This window comes from Vulpes vulpes, chromosome 11 (genome assembly GCF_048418805.1).
Source record: "Vulpes vulpes isolate BD-2025 chromosome 11, VulVul3, whole genome shotgun sequence".
NCBI classification, from domain to species: Eukaryota; Metazoa; Chordata; class Mammalia; order Carnivora; family Canidae; genus Vulpes; species Vulpes vulpes.
In genome coordinates, this window is record NC_132790.1 from 22,843,723 (window position 1) to 22,858,943 (window position 15,221).

General features: G+C 49.2%; 1 protein-coding gene across 1 annotated transcript; it reads right to left on the reverse strand.

The window, feature by feature from the left end:
- Nucleotides 1–411: 411 nt before the first annotated feature.
- Nucleotides 412–4,893, reverse strand: LOC140594369 (protein FAM90A5-like). The gene is made up of 5 exons (XM_072725325.1): nucleotides 4,711–4,893; nucleotides 3,271–3,447; nucleotides 2,561–2,763; nucleotides 2,000–2,108; nucleotides 412–1,344 (listed from the first exon to the last, which is right to left on the reverse strand). The coding sequence occupies exons 1-5, from the start codon at nucleotides 4,891–4,893 to the stop codon at nucleotides 412–414; spliced, it is 1,605 nt and encodes a 534-aa protein (XP_072581426.1).
- Nucleotides 4,894–15,221: the final 10,328 nt, after the last annotated feature.

Consider the following 15,221-nt stretch of genomic DNA (forward strand, 5'->3'; position numbering starts at 1 on the left):
TACTCCACGCTGAATCCCCAAACGCAGACATGCGTAAACCAAAGGGAGCTTAACATCTTACATTTCATTTCCATTGGAGTGACAAGCGCTCACTCAAATCTCCCTCCATCTCACAGATAATGTATTTCCAGAAGGACAACTTGACATTCCACAGGGAAGAGTAGCCTTTGCCACAGCCCATGGATTTCCCTAAAGAACAGTACAGTGTGTCTGTTGAGGGGTGGGCATCTGAGCACAGCCCCCAGAAACATGAGAGGCAGCACCCGGTGGACCTGAAATTTTCCATGCAAGGCAGCTGAGCAAGCGCCGATTCCCCCCATCAGTCCAGGAGTGGGCCACGTCCTCAGGTCCACAGACACCCCGTCAGGGTACAGTGGGGTGGAGGACAAGCGTCCGAGGTCAGAGGCTGGCTCATTCGCTCTCAGTGTCTTCTGAGGATGAGGACACCTGTAGGTCATCGTGGAGGATGCTCCGGGGGACATAGTCACGGGCTCCATCCGACATGTGGGCGGCAGGAAGGCCCTGAGCAGGGCCTGGCATCTCGGGAGGAAGGAATGAGGGAGCTGCTAGGAACCTGGAGCTCCAGCAGCTTCTGTCCAATCTGGTGAAGACCATTCTCAGGGGCTGAGTGGGGGCCGGCACAGAGGGCGGGCGTGGGGACACGGTGCACAGCTGCAGCGTTTCCAGGTGAGGTGTGGCAGGTGTGGGCCGGGTGCCCTTGCTTGGCAGGAGGGCACGTGTCTTCTTGGTCTGCGGGGGCACGGCCGTGCATCCACGTGCACATCTGCTTCCTGGAGGACATAGAGTCCCCGAAATCCCCACGTGGGCTCCCTGGATGCTCCTGGGGGTGTGCTGGGTGGGGCTCCATCGCGCTTTCTTTCGGGGGTTCTGGGTCCTGTCTAGGGGCATCTGGGCACAGTTCTTGCCTGGAGTCTGGAGGGGCATTTGGGAACTGTCTGCCAATGCGTTGCTCACAGCGGGACAGGTGTTCTCCTCAGGATACTTGGGTGGTGCCTGGGTGTGTCCCAGCCCATGGACCCTGGAGCCAGCCTGGGCACCTTTGAGGGAGACTCGGCAGGGCCTCCTCACTTTCTGCTGCACAACCAGGCTATCAGCCCTGACACAGGGTTGGCGTGCCGGGTGAGGGGTGTCAGCAGCCGGCATTTCCTGGACACCAGGAGGCCCACTAGGTGGGCTGAGGCTAACTTTAGGGCTCCTGAGAGGAGATGTGGAATGGGACCGCACGCTCACATCAGGGTTCTCAGTACGTGCCTCCAACGGCAGGGACGGCTCAGGGAGAGAAGGCCTCCTGGCGGTGTAGACGGGCATCGGCATGTGTGGACGCTGTGGGAAAAGAGAACACACGGGACACCATGAGTGTGGCCTCGGCACCAAGGCAAAATGAACATTCAGGAAAGAAAGAAACCAACAAATGCCTAAGACCTTATTAACCACCCCCTCCCCCAGAGCAGGGAAAGATAGAGATGGGATCTGTTGACCTAGTAGTAGGGAATCCGGCTCCAGGCCTGCTCCGGAACAAAGGCATGACCGGATGCTGTTGATGCACTTTTGACATCGTGGAGGAGCACACACATTTTAGCCTCACATCGATGCTTCCTCCATTGGACCAGCTCTTCCATCCGCTCTGCTCACGAGGCTATAGGAGTCCTGCTGCTGGAGAGTCACAGTGGCAGCTCCTGAGGAGGGATGGACAGTGGGGGAATGTGTCACGAAGGACAGCGGCTTGTTCTTCTCTAAGGATGGTATGTGTTCCAGGAGTGTCCGCCAATGACCTTCACATGTCCACAGACCCACTGTTTGCACACATTCAAGGCATAAGGCAACATCATGGGCACCAAGGGAAAAATGGGTGCAAAGACCGGGCCACTCAACTGCCCCTGATCAGAGTGGAAGTGGAGCCCCGCCGTCCCCCAGGAGGCCAATGGAGCCCAGCGAGTCCCCCACAGAGCACAGCAGCCGGGAAGCAGCGCGCACTCACCCTCACATAGTCACAAGATTCTGTGCCTTCCTTCCAGGTGCGCTTCTGCCCCTCTCGGGGTCTCCTGGGGAACCTCTGGAGCAGGGCCTTCCTCTGCTCGGCTTCTTGCCTGCACAAGAAATCAAAGCATGCAAAGGAGAAGGAAGCCCCTTCCCTGTCTTCCAGCTGGACACCAGCCCCGGGCTTGGGCCAAAATGGTCCTTTCCCTACTCAGCCCTTTGACGCCCACGCCTGCCCCTCACCCTGACTAAAGTGAGCCCACCAGGTCGTCCAGGCAGTTTCTCTCATTCACAGCCTATGAGAGAGTCTGCCTTGTATCGTGCCAAGCTCCATACATTCACTGGTGCAGGCACACTGCTCCAGCCACAAAACCCCACACCAAATCAGCAAGGACAGCACCATCACCCAAATGTGGACCCCTGTTAGCCTGGGAGCTCCTCTGCCTGCCTCGCCTCGCCTGACTCTGCCCGCACGCTGCAGTGCACACAGTGTGCATGCACACGGACACGGTGTCTGTCGGTGTCATCCCTGGCATTCGGGTCAGCAAGCCCCATGACTCACCTTCGTCTCTCTACCTTCTCCCTCTCAGCCTGGTTCAACAGCCCAGCCTTGTGCCGCTGGTCCCGCTGACTCCACGGCTCCACATTCTCCTTCAGCCTCCTGGAGCCCAAGGCCACGGGAAGGAGGGTTGCGCCCCAGTGTTTTATGGGGCACCTGGTGCTTGATGCCTTGTGTCCGAAGGCCCCACAGTCCCTGCACTTTACCTGGGGGAGGAAGGGGGAGGAGTCAGTGCATCCATTCAAATGCCAGGGAACCTGCCAAGCACACGAATGGGAGGCCATCCTCAGGGATGGCACATGGGATGAGGACAGGGGACAACCTATCTGGCTAGTGAGGTGCAGGCAGAGTAAAGACCTCAGGATGCTTCCTCCCCAGCCCACGGAGACGGGAGGGGTAGGGAGGGGAGGGGAGGGGACAGGAGGGGAAAGGAGGGGGCGGAGGGGACGAGGCATTGGAGGTGTCAGGTTGAAAACCAGTGGAAGCATCATTAAGATTAAGATTCGGGACAAACACAAGGCTGAATCTGTTCTTACGGTGCCCTGGGGCTGATGCTCAGAGCCTCTGAGTGTCCCAATGTGTAGCCTGGGCTATTTCCTGCCCATGTCACAATGGACAACTGAGTCAGGGCCACGATCTTCTGGGCTCCTAGCCTGTCTCAAGACTCCTGGCAGAGCCCCTGCTTCAAAACCCATGCCAGCCTCCCCACTTACCCTGGGATCCTCCTCCTCTGCTCTGGGAACTGTGGGGGCCAGTCCTGCTGTCTGTGGCCTCTTGCCCTTCTGGGTTCTCAAGGGTCTGTCGGGCCCAAGCAGGGTGTGACGGGCCGCCATCAGTCCCACGTCCTGGAGGGACAAGTCAGTCTGCCTCCCTGATGGTTTTCGGGTAGCCTGAGGGAAAAGAAACAAGTGAGTCCTATTCACCATGACATCGGCCTCCTCCCTGTACAGTCTTACCAAGGAGGCATTAGCGAGTGTCAGGACATTTGTGCCAAACACACAATTCCCACTGCCACTTCTCTTTGCTCCTTCCTGCCTACGCCCTCCTGGCCAAGCCGCATCCCCGCTTGAGGAAGCCCACCCTTAAGCAGGGACTCTTGTTGACACTATCATTAAGTCTCTCCAAATCCCCTGTGGAAACAAAACCAGAGACGAGGCCTCTCCCAATTGAGGTCCAGTGGGATCCACCATGGAGCACGCAAAGGGCAAAAGCGTCAGGAAAGTGGGCTTCCCTCTCTCATATCTGAATGACCCTTGTGACGCCAGAGGAAGCCATAGTTAAGTCCAGATACATTGGGAAAACACAGTCCCCGCTGCTCGATGGGAAGCTGCCCATCTGAACACTTCCATTCCATGTGTTCGTGGCAGGGCCCCAATTAACTGCCATCGAAACTTTGGGAAGTGAATTTCTTTTCACCTCGGGAAACAGGTAATTCTTCTATAACTCTGGGAAATTTTTCCCTAACTCTGGGAAATGAACGAGGGGTGGTGGAGGGGGAGGAGGGCGGGGCGTGGAGGTGAACGGGTGACGGGCACTGAGGGGGACACTTGACGGGATGAGTACTGGGTGTTATTCTGTATGTTGGTAAATTGAACACCAATAAAAAATTAATGTATTTAAAAAAACGAAAAAAAGTATCAGTTATTATTGGAGAGGGAGAGTGTTTGTTTGTGTGTGTGTGTGTGTGTGTGTGTGTGTGTGTGAATAAGGGAGAGTGATCACCTGAGCCGTACGAAGGACAGAGGGAGAAGCAGAGACTCCCTGGGCAGGAAACCCAGTGGAGGCCTGGATTCATCTCCAGAGCCTGAGATCATGACCCGACCCAAGTCAGACCCTGAAACAATGGAGCTGCGCAGGCGCCCTGATCCTGTGTCTTCTCTAGGTCTACAGCGCCCACTGAGACGTTTACAGGCCTTCTGTCCCTGCTCGTCTACCACCCCACACCAATGTGACACTCGAGGCCCCATTCCATTGGCATTGGAACCTCCGGGTGTCCTGGGCATTCACAGCCATGCCTTGGCTCAGTCCCTGCTCTCAGAACATGTTAGACCAGAAAGAGTCCTTAACCCGTGGAGGAAGGGCCAATCCCTCCACCATTTCCTCACTGTCCCATTATTCGCTCAGGGAAGGTAGGACAGTGTCCAAAAACTCACCTGAAGTGCAATTGTGGTCCTCACGGCTGTCGGGAGATGCTGGGAAAGGTCCTGGGCAGGCTCCACTGCAGGAGACTGTGTGTGTCGTGGGAGGGAGGGATGGTGAGGAATGGCCACTTCCGTTGCTCCCTGACTTTTATACCGCCCCGAGGTCACGTGACGTTTCACCCACTTGAAAGACATCCATCTAATCCTCTTAGCTGCAGTAGGGTTGGAGCCAATCAGCAGCTGCAAGGAAGCTAATGATGCCCTCATGAGAAAGATTTCTATGACTCTGTGTGTGTGTGCCTGTGTGTGTGTGTGCCTGTGTGCGTGTGTGTTTGTGTGTGTGTGTCTCAGTGTGAATGGAGATGTAAGTCCATGCGGATTTGGTGGATACCAAAATTTCTGCAAGTGAAATTATATTGGTATATTTCAGCGTGGGAATTAACCTCGGGACTCATATTTCCTGAACTATTTGTATTTTGCCAACACTTCTGCTCAATTTAGAGCTAATAGCAATAACAATGGGGTCAGACTTTGAGGTTATTCATAATGTAATATCCTTTTCGTCAATTAACTTTCAGGTAAAAAGTGTAATATTATAAAAAGCATTCTACACAAGATTCTTATTTGACTACAGAATCAATATCCTAAAACATGGTGGCTTCAGAGATGACACTTTTATTCCCTTAGTGTCCAGGGATGACAAGTGAACATCAAGAATTCAGCAGGGCCCCAGGGCTTGTGAAGCCCAGTCACTGACCATGGTCTGGCAAAACTTTCCTGTTTCTCTTGGCCTCTGTTCAGTAAAGAAGACACATAGACTCTGGTTTCCAACTTTCCTAAGACTTTACAATTTCCTAAACTTCATTATTCTTGTAATTCTATCCTGCACAAGGATGCCTCCTTTGCCAGTGAAAGTGATCATGGTCAGAAGTAGGAATGAATTGTCAAGTCGACTCAAAAATCTTTCAGCAGACACTACCAATTCTGTAGGCGGAATAAGCCATAGTGACACTTTCAAACCGCAAGCTAACCCAGTGCCTTCCTCCCTGCATCTACAACTGACAAGCCCGTAATGTGGAAAAAGGCACAAGCCTACAACGTACTCCAACTGAATCAGGAGCATATAAAGGATATTGGGGTGGAATTCCCTGAGGAGCAGTTAAAATGAGGCATATAAACACTGCATTTAGGATATAGACTCTTGTAGGAAAGGGAGTTTCAAAGGAATGTTTCCCAAAAGCATAAAGTCAGCCAGAGGATTTCTCTTGTGGTGGACCCGGGCCACACCTAGGCAGATACTGGTATTCATCAAAACCTTCATACACTTTGTAGATTGAAATCATAGTTGAGAGAGATGGAAGTGTATGAGCAAAGCATGGACACCATATTCCCAAAATAATTGGTCACAGCTACAGAGACTCTGACTGGTGAGGAGAACGGGTTCCTATGTGATACCTGAGCTCCTTTGGGAAGGAGATCTTCCCTGTCCTAGAGCACTAACGGCTAACTCTCCTTTGCTCACTTGATGTTGCTCAAGAAGAAAACGGACATTCATAAAGGTATCCATTCAACATGGAACCTGATCAAATTCTGTTCAGAAAGGTGCAGGGGCTGTTAGGGAGGTTGAGAAAGACCTGAAGGTGCTGTCTGTTGAGGGAGGCAAGATTAGGAGGTGCGCTGGCCTGATAGGGCTCTATGAGCAAGGGACCACACCCAAATCCCTTAATCCAATCAAGTGATTAGCACCAATTGGAAGCTTTTGCTCTTTATGATATTTCAGTCTTTTACTGAAAGTTAATTGACGAAAAGGATATTACATTACGAATAACCTGTGGTTGTCTCCCACCAGATCAGATTGCTAAGGCTTGCAACTGTGGGCTCCGGGGCCCTTTCCTTTCCCAATCCTGGGATGTGTAAACTGCCTGCCCTGGCTTTTGCCTTCTGATGTATCACTTTGGATTCTCGTCTCGCATCTCCCCCCTTGCCCAGGGTGGTCGCTTTTCGACTTGCAGAGGTCCAGCAAGTCCTTTATTAAGCGTCATGTTGACTTCCTGGCTGTTCACAATGATTTGACAGCATCTACCTACCTTCAAGGATCCAGATGAACTGAGGTCCCCAATTCTTCTACCATCTTGCCCCTTCCCTAGAATTTTTCATTTCAATTGTAACTTTGCCACTGATTTACAGACTTGAACTCATGCGTTTTAAAATATATTTATTCTTGAGATAACAATAATCAATTTGTCAGGCTCCCTGTGGAGTTGGTACATGCACAATGCCTAATATCTTTTGTAAGTTCTTATGAAAATACAAGTACTGTGGTGAAGCTATTTTGAGTTTATGATGTGCATAGACGCAGGGTAAGAGGATGATAATACCTCAGTTCATACCCAGCAGTAGATACTGATGCATTTATGGGAAGCCAGAATGGTCACTGTCCTCCTAATTTCTGTCAAATGCACCTAGTCCTATTTGGGAAATTTCAAATTTGATGTAGAATACTCTTCTTGCTTAACTGATGTTCAGTATCTGATGACTCCGGCTTTGATTATTTAATAGAGGATGCACTGGCATAGCTCGTTGTTTTCCTATCCCAAGGAATCCACGCACACGTAGAGAAAGTATCCTCTTGTCTTTTATAATATAAAATAAATACGTGTCACTTGCTTCCAAAAGTTAAAATACACTGGATCCAGAAGTGATAAGGTCTGAAGACAGGTGGAAAACCATTTGTCTTTCTTAGACAATATTTAGAATCGTTCATTTATGTGTGGATGTGTGTGTTCTCTGAGTATGTGTGTGTGTTGGGGGTTTGTTTCAGCAAAGAGGGTCTACCTGGAGGAAGACCAGACCTTGCCCATCCCACAACCTGTCCTCCGACGCCCCATCTGCCCTGACAACTCTAGTGAGGAATGACCTGTCACTCTTCCTGCAATTTTCTCTATCCTACAACAGTCATGTCTGGGTCCAGGTGTGACTCTGAGCCTGGGTTGGGGATCTCCTCCTAAATAGTTCCCTCTGTGCCCTGAAATCCTGTGTCTGTCATTTTGGCTGGAGCCATTTTGTAACACCTACCACCCTCTCCATCCCTGGATCCAGGAGTTCCAGATCAAAGAAGACTGATATTGTAGTTTTGGAATTAAAGGGTTTAAATTCACAAAGTGGAGTTCGATTTCGAATGACTATATCCAATGATGTCAATTTTACAGTTGATTTCATCTAAACTGACAAGAATCTTAAGTGAAACGGAAATAGGGCAGCACGCATAACGACGAAGGAAAAAGCCACAGAAAAATCCACATATACAAGTCAATCTGTAGATTTTGGTTTCCAAATTTCTGCTGGATTAACATGTGCTTTCACACACACACACACACACACACACACACACAAGCACACACATTATTTGATCTGTGGTCAGATCAAAAGAAAACCCCCAAAATTACCCATTCAGCTCCCTGCAGGGTGTGGCCAGCACCTCCAGGAGGACCTTCTCCCACCTGTGCTACCCACACCTGAGGAAGTCCACCCGCCTGTTTCCCATTCCATAGGGGAGGTCACAGGAAGGAGCCTTGCATGGTGATCTCAGACCAGCAGAGGGAGACGCTGGCCAGCACAAGGTTTTCCTAGGCTTCCAGGAGGACCCCACTTTGTGCAGTAGCTCAGGCTGGCAGGTGTGCAGCTCCACACTTTGGGCTGCAGCGTATGCATTTGCTAGAGCTGCAGAGGCACGATGAATATTTACATGAGGTCTGCGAACGGGCTATTCCCACCTTACAACTCTAATGTTGGCACAGCTGGACACTGCATTCTGAGGAAAGGTGAAAAAGTCCTTCATGTGCTGTGCTTCCAATACTCTGCAGTCCTTGCTCATCCCCTGTGCAGCCCCTGCATCTGTGGAAATCATGGCTTTCAATGGAAGACTGGAGGCCCTACTGAGAGTTAAATATTGATTTGGAAAAGAGTAGATAAGGCTGTGACCTGTAGGTGCCAGGAAGTTTCTGATTATATTGCCCTGCTGGTAATTGCTCCTCAAGATTCACCTCTGGCTAGGACCTTCCAAGTAGGGAAGGAGGCCTGAGGAATCGCTCTCAAGAACAATGTTACTCCCTGTCTATTTCTCCATCTACTGTTTTGTCCACCTATCCCTGAAGAAGCTCTCTGTAATCCATCTCTCCTCCATCATCTCTCCATCATACACCGAAAAATTTCTCATGCATCACAATGCACATATTCACTTTCACAAAATAGGAGAGGAGATGATTTTCCCGCTGCTGTGCACCTGATGTCACAGAAACGACTAAGGCAGGACTGTCTTGGCCCAGTACATGGTCTTGTGTTTTAAACATAACTGTCTTGTGTTTTAAAATGACTTAGCTTGTGAAAAAACCATTATTTTTTTTTTGAAAAAACCGTTAAAAATGACATTTGCACAGGCATGTTGACTTCTACCTCTCTTAAACATCCTGCCTGCAATGCTGCTACTTCCTGGTGAATAACTCCATGACCAAGAGAAGAGAAAAGGAAAGTAGAGGAACCCCAGTTTGCACAAACACCACAGTGTCCTCCATTAACTTGGGAATGAACATATCTGCACGTGGCCTGGCCCAGAGCCTGATCCTTTATAGTCCTGAGCACTTGCCCCAAGGCCTATAGCCTTCCCCATATCTATGACACAGTCAGCACACACTAGCTGCACTGGAGCTTCAGTTCTGTGAAAGCAAGTGTCCCAGAAGACATAGGAAACAACCAGCCTCTTCCTGGACTCTTCTAGATAGCACATGAGTTAGTGAGCGTGCGTGTCCAACATACAGATCATTTAATTTGGAATAATTTGTGTGGAGTCAGTCTTCTTGAATGTGTAACTCAAGTGATGTGAATCGAAGTGTGAAGAGAAAGGACGGTTTTCTGAAATAGCTGCAGTTTTGAACACCTGACCCAGGGTTACAGGGCACAGAGGGTCCCATTCAGGAGCAAATCCACAGTGCCAGACTCAGAATCACAACAGGAGTCCAGATGTATACCTTCTGACTCCGACCTTCTTCCATCAGACTTCCTTCCTGGAAAACACTCACAGTCAAACACACACACATACACACACACACACACACACAAACGCACACACATTAAATAGAATTGTTGAATTGGAAAGGCAAATGGTTTTCCAGATATTTTCCCATCACTTTTTGCTTCAATGTATTTCCGCACGTTGAAGCAAACAACTTATCTCTAACACATGTTTAAAGAAGAGGACAAGTGGTTTGTTACTTGGATGTGTCTCTGAATTACTCAGGAAAGAGAAATGATGAGGCACATTAGCACATCATGGTTTCTTTTGTTTTTGTTTTTGTTTTTTGTTTTCAGAGGAGCAAAAGTAACACTCATCAGAGAATGCATCATTTTCTCTTGACAAACTTTGGCAAGAACAGTGTTCTATTTAAACTTTAATCCTTCCAAACAATACTCCATGAGTGTGATGGAAAACGAAAGGACAAGGAGATAACTTGCCTTCCCTAAATGCTTCCTTCCGACTGCACGATATTAAATGAGTTTTTAAATTGTCTGACGATAGGCTCATCAATGCTCTGTATAAAAAGAAGTGTTATTTCTGTGAGTGAATATTTCCTTTAAAAACGTGGATGTTTAGGATGACTGCATGGGGCAAGACCAAATCCACTGCCTTGGCATCAGTAATTGCTCAAATACTGGTCCAAGGGAGGGCACCCTCAGTGTTCCCTTAACCAGTGTCTCTTGGCCAATCACTGCGTTGTTATTATCCAAAGCCTTGACTGAGTTGGATACAGATTTTGCAAGAAGTTTTCCTGAAAAGCTTCGAGAACGTAATACCATTGCCTGAGCTTCCTGCAAATCTTTCACCTGAGTTCAGAGCCCAGGGTCCAGCATTTCTCAAAGTAGCGTCACTAGGGGCAATTCTGGGCCCCCAGATATTCTGAAATTACCCACTGTCCCCTTCGGGCCCTAGGAAATGCTCACACTGCAACCTCAAGCCATGGAGATGCAGACCTCCCTCCCTGGGCACCTGCACAGTGTCAAAGCCTCCTGGAAGCTTAGGAAAGGATTCTGTTGGCCCACGTCGCCCCCTGCTGGTCCAAGGGCTCCTTACACGACTCCCTGGGGTGGCCTCCCTGGAGAACATGAAGCCAAGAGAGTGGACTTCCTTAGGTGTGAGTGCACTGCAGAAATTCATGTGGGAGCTGCCAGCAGCAATCATGCAGGGAGCTGCGAGGATGCTAATGAATGTCCTCTTGAGGACCATTTCAATCACGATGAGCATGTGCCGTGTGTGCGTGGCTCTGTGATTAGAGATGGAAGTACATGAGGAATTTGGTGCAGGGTTTCAGACTGCATAAAAAAGCAGGACCCGTCTATTTGCTGACTACAAGAGACGCATTTTAGAGGTAAGGACACCTACAGCCTGAAAACAAAAGGTTGGAGAACCATGTACCATTCAAAAGGTCCTCAGAACAAAGCGGGGGTAGCCCTCCATATATCAGATAAACTAAAATTTATTCGAAGACTGTAGTGAGAGATGAAGAGGGACACTACATCATACTTAAAGGATCTATGCAAGAAGAGGACTTAAGGATCATCAATATATAGGCCCCGAATGTGGGAGCTGCCAAATAGATCAATTAATAACCAAAGTTAAGACATACTGAGATAACGATACACTTATACTTGGTGACTTCAATCTAGCCCTTTCTACACCCGATAGGTCTTCTAAGCACAACATCTCCAAAGAACAAGAGGTTTAAATGATACATTGGACCAGATGGATTTCACCGATATCTACAGAACTTTAGATCCAAATACAACGGAATACACATTCTTCTCAAGTGCACATGCAACTTTCTCCAGAATAGAACACACATTGGGTCACAAATTAGTTCTGAACTGGTACAAAAGATTGGAATCGTCCCCTGCATATTCTCAGACAATAAGGCCTTGAAATTAGAACTAAATCACAAGAAGAAGTTTGGAAGGATTTCAAACACGTGGAGGTGAAGGACCATCCTGCTAAAAGATGAAAGGGTCAACCAGGACATTAAGGAAAAATTAAAAAGTTTCATGGAAACTAATGAAAATGAAGATACAACCATTCAAACTCCTTGGGATAGAGCAGTACCAAAGTTTCTACCAATAGTCCCATATTGGTTGATTTTACTGTGGGTTTTTTTTATTTTTTTATTTTTCATTTTTTTAATTAATTTTTATTGGTGTTCAATTTACCAACATACAGAAAAACACCCAGTGCTCATCCCATCAAGTGTCCACCTCAGTACCTGTCACCCATTCCCCTCCAACACCCGCCCTCCTCCCCTTCCACCACCCCTAGTTCGTTTTCCAGAGTTAGGAGTCTTTATGTTCTGTCTCCCTTCCTGATATTTCCCAACATTTCTTTTCGCTTCCTTTATATCCTGAGGCCTCGTGTCTGCTGAATTTTTTTAACTTTATCACGATTCTGCTCAATTTAGAGCTAATAACAATGGGATAGACCTAAAATGTGGATCACCAAATTAACTGAAATACCTATCAGTCTACTAGTTTTATTTTTTAATAGCATGTAGGAAGGATTATTTTATTTTTTAATTTATTTATTTTTTATATTTTTTAACAATGAATTTATTTTTTATTGGTGTTCAATTTGCCAACAGACAGAATAACACCCAGTGCTCATCCCATCAACTGTCCTGAGGGGGGCAGTCTACTAGTTTTCAAATGACCAATGGACGCCTGCCAGGCTCAGTCTGAAGGTCCTGTGCTTATTGATGTCGGAGTAGTGAGTTTGAGTCCCACATCGGGCACAGGGTTTCCTTTAAAAAAAAAGAAAAGCACAAGTATTTAAAAATGCCCCAAGTCAATAAGGCTCCCACCGCTGAGCTGGCCCTTCGTGGGATGGGATTTCCCACCTGCTCCTTCAGCCACTGAGCCCTGAGCACGGAGAGGGCCAGAGTGGAGAAGCAGACCAGGTCCTCCCTCTCGGAGCTCATGCTCCAGGGGGAAAGATGGACAAAATACGGAACATCATCAGGAATGAAAAGAGCCATTGCTCCCTAGAAAAAGAGCCTGGTGCTACCTCGGGCTCCTGAGCTCTGCAGGTGAGGCTGTGACAACCTGTGGAGCTTTGAGAAACGCAGCAGCTGGGGCTCCAGGGAGCCAATGAGGGGAGGAGGTGCAGACCCCAGCAGGGCCACTGCCTCGCCAGGATCACAGCCTGGGAAGGAGGCAGAAGGGGGCACGAAGCCAGCTCTGTGTCCTCTGTTAGGGGCCACTGCTGCCCCTCCTTTCCTGAGGGGGCTGGGAAGAGGTTGTGTGGATGGAACTGGCTACAGACATGGAGATGTGGCGGGGGTGGGCGTGGGCATTGACAGCCCAGACGGGAGGCATTCCAGCACGTTCTAGTATGAGGAAGAGCCCAGGTCAGGGGAACACACTGGGTGCATCGCTGTCCACAGCTCACCCACTGGAAATGAGGGATGGCCTGCAACACACGAGAGGCAGGGTTTCAGGATGAGGACAGCCTCACACCTTCTAGGCCAAGACGCTGAGACCTTCTGCAGGGTTTACCTTGGATTCAGGAGCCTAGGATCATGCGAAGCTATCACCGATCCTCCCCCAGTGGGACTGTCATCTTCTGGGCCTCCAGAATGAGAATACTGCTGCCCTTGTGTGCGCACACTGGAACTTGTGGGCCTGGACGCATGTACACACCAAGGAAGAACATGTGGTGGGAGGTATTTCCTGCATGTGACACCCACCTCCAATGTCATAGATATGATGCCACAGTGGCCTGGGGACGTCTGGAGGAAGCACGTGCCAGGATACTCCCTGTCCCACAGGCAAGACGCAGACCAATCCCGACGGGCACAATGGCTTCTGAGGGGTGAAAACCAGGGAAGAATGGAAAGTTGTGTCTGAACCCAGGTGTGTTTCCAGGCTGGGGCCCTGGCTGCACACAGTCCTTCCCTGGGGCCTGCGGAGAGGGGTGCGGTTGTGTCACTGTGTGCACACAGGCCATTGCCTGCAGGGAGCGGGGAGCCGCTGGCAGCCCCGACCCCTGCTCCTTAAGCTTCCTCCAGGAGTGGACTCAGGTAGGGGGATCCAGGCAGTGATGTCCCGTATGCTGGCTCATTGAATTAAAATAAGAAATGAATGAAGTAAAAGATGAATAAGCTTTACAAGTACTGTTTAGTGCTTTTATTGTTCTTATATTCATACCAAATGAAGTAGGTGGGGGCAGTAGAAAGGACTTGAATTGCCATCAGCATGGAGGTTACAGACTAGGAGCCAAAAATTACAGGCTCACTAAGAAGTACAAAAGTGTTGGATCGTTTCAGCCGCGTCCCAAGGGGATGCCTGTTTTCTCACATCCACTTGCAAAAATGGAGTCCAACTGCATTGCGCATTGTCAATCCCCATCATGAATTTGAGTGAACAATAGGGGAGTTGGTCTTTCTAAGAATTTTGGAGGTCCATGCTGATGGACTGTGGCCAATACCAGTCCTACTGTCTCTGCTACAGAAATTGCTCCTGGGTTGATTCCAAGTGAGGGCACACTCCTGGCATATCCAAAACCTATACCACTTTGTCCAGAATTTAACTCTTCTTCCGTATCTGGATGAGAGTGGATTTTCCTTTGGGAAGGTAGCTTTGGTTTTGTTTGGTTCGGTTTGGATTTTTGTTGGCGGAGAAGAAAAGACACGAGAGGTGACTAGAGGGGGAGAACAGGCCTGCTCAGGACTTCTTCAGCTAGGCTCTCTCACTGATCTCCCTGGGCACATGGAAGGAATCCCCTCAACTGCACATGAAGTGCCACTTCTGCTGGAGAGCCCAGCATTAAGGCCCTTCGGTCAAGCGTGCCTGCCTCCTCACCCCTGTGCCCTATATACCTGCAGGTCCAAGAATCCTTAGGCTACTTGACTAGCTCCAATCCTGAGATTCCCCCGTGAGGATAGGCCTTTCTAACCTTGGGCCTCTGGGATCTTCATAGGCTTCCAGAAGGTAGGGAATGTTTGTTTCCCCACCTGTACATTGACTGGCCAGAAATCAAGAGCCAGGAAGCCGGGTTTTCCTCAGAGGCCATGAGATAGCAATAGGGCAGCATTAACGGGATGAGACAGGGGCTGGAGGCCCAAGGGGCCAGACTCTGACCCCGGTCACATAATGACTGCATGGATGGGAGTTACGGAGGGCGTGGGGGCAGGAGAGGGATCCCAAACCAGCTTCTGTACTGTCCTCTGCCTCTTAAAAATCTAGTGTGCTCATCGAGGAGCTCCTCCACCCTTCAGCTACAGGCATCTGCACAGAAAGAGAGAGCACCCTTAAATAGGTGCTCTGGAGTGAGGAAAGACCAGTCAGTTGCTCTTCCTAAGAAAGGAATCCTCTCAACACCACGATGGGTTTGTTTGCTTTGGCTTGGTGTGGTATCGTTTTGTTTCCATGGGTTCTCATCAGAGATTTCCTAGAGACAGACAGACGGACAGACAGAGAGAGAGAGAGAA

Bases quoted from the DNA above. Each gene is read 5' to 3' on its own strand.
- LOC140594369 (XM_072725325.1), bottom strand. From the start codon at position 4,893: ATGTCTTTCAAGTGGGTGAAACGTCACGTGACCTCGGGGCGGTATAAA. The intron at 3,448-4,710 runs GTGAGTTTTTGG...CTTTTCCCTCAG, and splicing joins GGACCACAATTGCACTTCAG to GCTACCCGAAAACCATCAGG. The intron at 2,764-3,270 runs GTAAGTGGGGAG...TTCCTCCCCCAG, and splicing joins CAGAGGAGGAGGATCCCAGG to GTAAAGTGCAGGGACTGTGG.